Source organism: Apteryx rowi, unplaced genomic scaffold (assembly GCF_003343035.1).
Source record: "Apteryx rowi isolate R43461 unplaced genomic scaffold, aptRow1 scaffold_2423, whole genome shotgun sequence".
In the NCBI taxonomy this organism is placed as follows: Eukaryota; Metazoa; Chordata; class Aves; order Apterygiformes; family Apterygidae; genus Apteryx; species Apteryx rowi.
Genome location: NW_020448779.1, coordinates 3,548 through 5,150, shown reverse-complemented (window position 1 = coordinate 5,150; position 1,603 = coordinate 3,548). Strand labels below are relative to the sequence as shown.

Genomic DNA, 1,603 nt, shown 5'->3' with positions numbered 1-1,603 from the left:
AGACCCCCAAGAACTCCCCCAGAACCCTCGCAGGACCCCCCAGGACCCCCAGGTCCCTCCTGGAACCACTCCAAACCCCCTTAGCCCCCCCTAGCCCCCTCCTGAGACCCCATAGGACACCCAAGACCCCTCCTGGGACCACCTCAGACCCCCCTAGCCCCCTTCTGGACCCCATAGGAGCTCCCAACTCCTCCGGGGACCCCCCCAGGCCCCTCCCGGGACCCCCCCCGGCCCGCCGGCACCTTGCGCTGGTAGATGGCGATCCAGTCGGTGGTGGAGAACCACTTGTGGCCCTTGATGTCGGCGACGCCGTTGCGCAGGTTGCCGAAGCGCTTGGTGAGATCCACCTGGAGCAGGTTGCGCAGCAGGTCCTTGAGGTCCGAGCTGAAGTGGGAGGGGAACCGCACCTGGGGGCGCGGCGTCAGCCGGACGCCTGGGCCCCGACCCGCGCCACCGCCGCCAGCACCCGCCGCCGCGCCACCCGGACGCCTGGGTCCGCTCTGCTCGGGGGTGGGCCAGCGGCTGGGCAGCCCCGGGGTCTCTCCCAGTTCCTCTCCCAGTCTCTCTCCCCATCCACCCAGTCCCTCTCCTGGTCTCCCCAGTCCCTCTCCACCCCCATCCCAGTCCTCCATCCTTTTCCCAATCTCCCCAGCCCCTCTCCCAGTGTCCCCAGTCCCTCTCCCCATTCTCCCAGTCCCTCTCCCTGTCCTCCCAGTGCCCCAGTCTCTCTACCAATGCCTCTCCCTGCCCTCCCAGTCCCCCCAGTCCCTTTCCCAGTCCCTCTCCTCGGTCTCCCAGTCCCCCCAGGCCCTCTCCCAGTCCTTCTCCCTGCTCTCCTAGTCTCTCTCCCAGTCCTCCCAGTCCCTCTCCCCATCTTCCCAGTCCCCCCAGTCCCTCTCCCCATCCTCCCAGTGCCCCCAGTGCCTCTCACAGGTCCCTCTATCCCTCTCCCAGTCTCTCTCCTTGCCCTCCCAGTCCCCCCAGTCCCTTTCTCAGTCTCCCCAGTCCCTCTCCCCATCCTCCCAGTGCCCCCAGTCTCTCTCACGGGTCTCTCCATCCCTCTCCCGGTCCCCCCAACCCTCTCCCAGGCTCTCTCCCCATCCTCCCAAACCTCCCAGTCCCTTTCCCAGTCTCCCCAGTCCCCACAGGCCCTCTCCCCAGTCTCCTCTATCCCTTTCCCAGTTCCCCCCATCCCTCTCCCAGTCCCCCCCAGTTCCCCCTCAACCTCAGCTATGCAAACACCTGGCTACCGTATTAGCCCTAGTACCACACACCACCAAAGTGCTACCGTAATGCACCTAGTAAAGCACCCCCTGGACAGACGTACAGCGCCATGCACATCCCGCACGAACCGCGACCCCCCCCCGCGGGGTTTCCTCCCCCCAAGCTGCCCCCCCCCCGGGGAGGGCAACGCTCCGTTACCTTCCCCGAGACGATCTTCTCGTAGATCTGGATGGGCTGGTCGGCGAAGAAGGGCGGGTAGCCGGCTGCCATCTCATAGATGAGGACGCCCAAGGCCCACCAGTCCACGGCCTTGTTGTACCCCTGCGTGGGGGGGGGGAAGGGGACGTGGGGGGTCACCGAGGGGCCCTGGGGGGGTCCC

At 67.2% G+C, this 1,603-nt stretch overlaps 1 protein-coding gene across 1 annotated transcript in view; it reads right to left on the bottom strand.

The window, feature by feature from the left end:
* Positions 1–143: 143 nt before the first annotated feature.
* The window catches only part of LOC112966442 (cAMP-dependent protein kinase catalytic subunit alpha-like), a gene marked incomplete at its 5' end in the record, with an annotated part of 5,002 nt that continues 3,542 nt past the window's right edge, over positions 144–1,603 (bottom strand). The window contains 2 exons of the mRNA XM_026066557.1: positions 144–407; positions 1,423–1,545. Of these exons, the coding sequence (XP_025922342.1) occupies positions 144–407; positions 1,423–1,545 (387 nt within the window). The remainder of the gene's footprint in view (positions 408–1,422; positions 1,546–1,603) is intronic.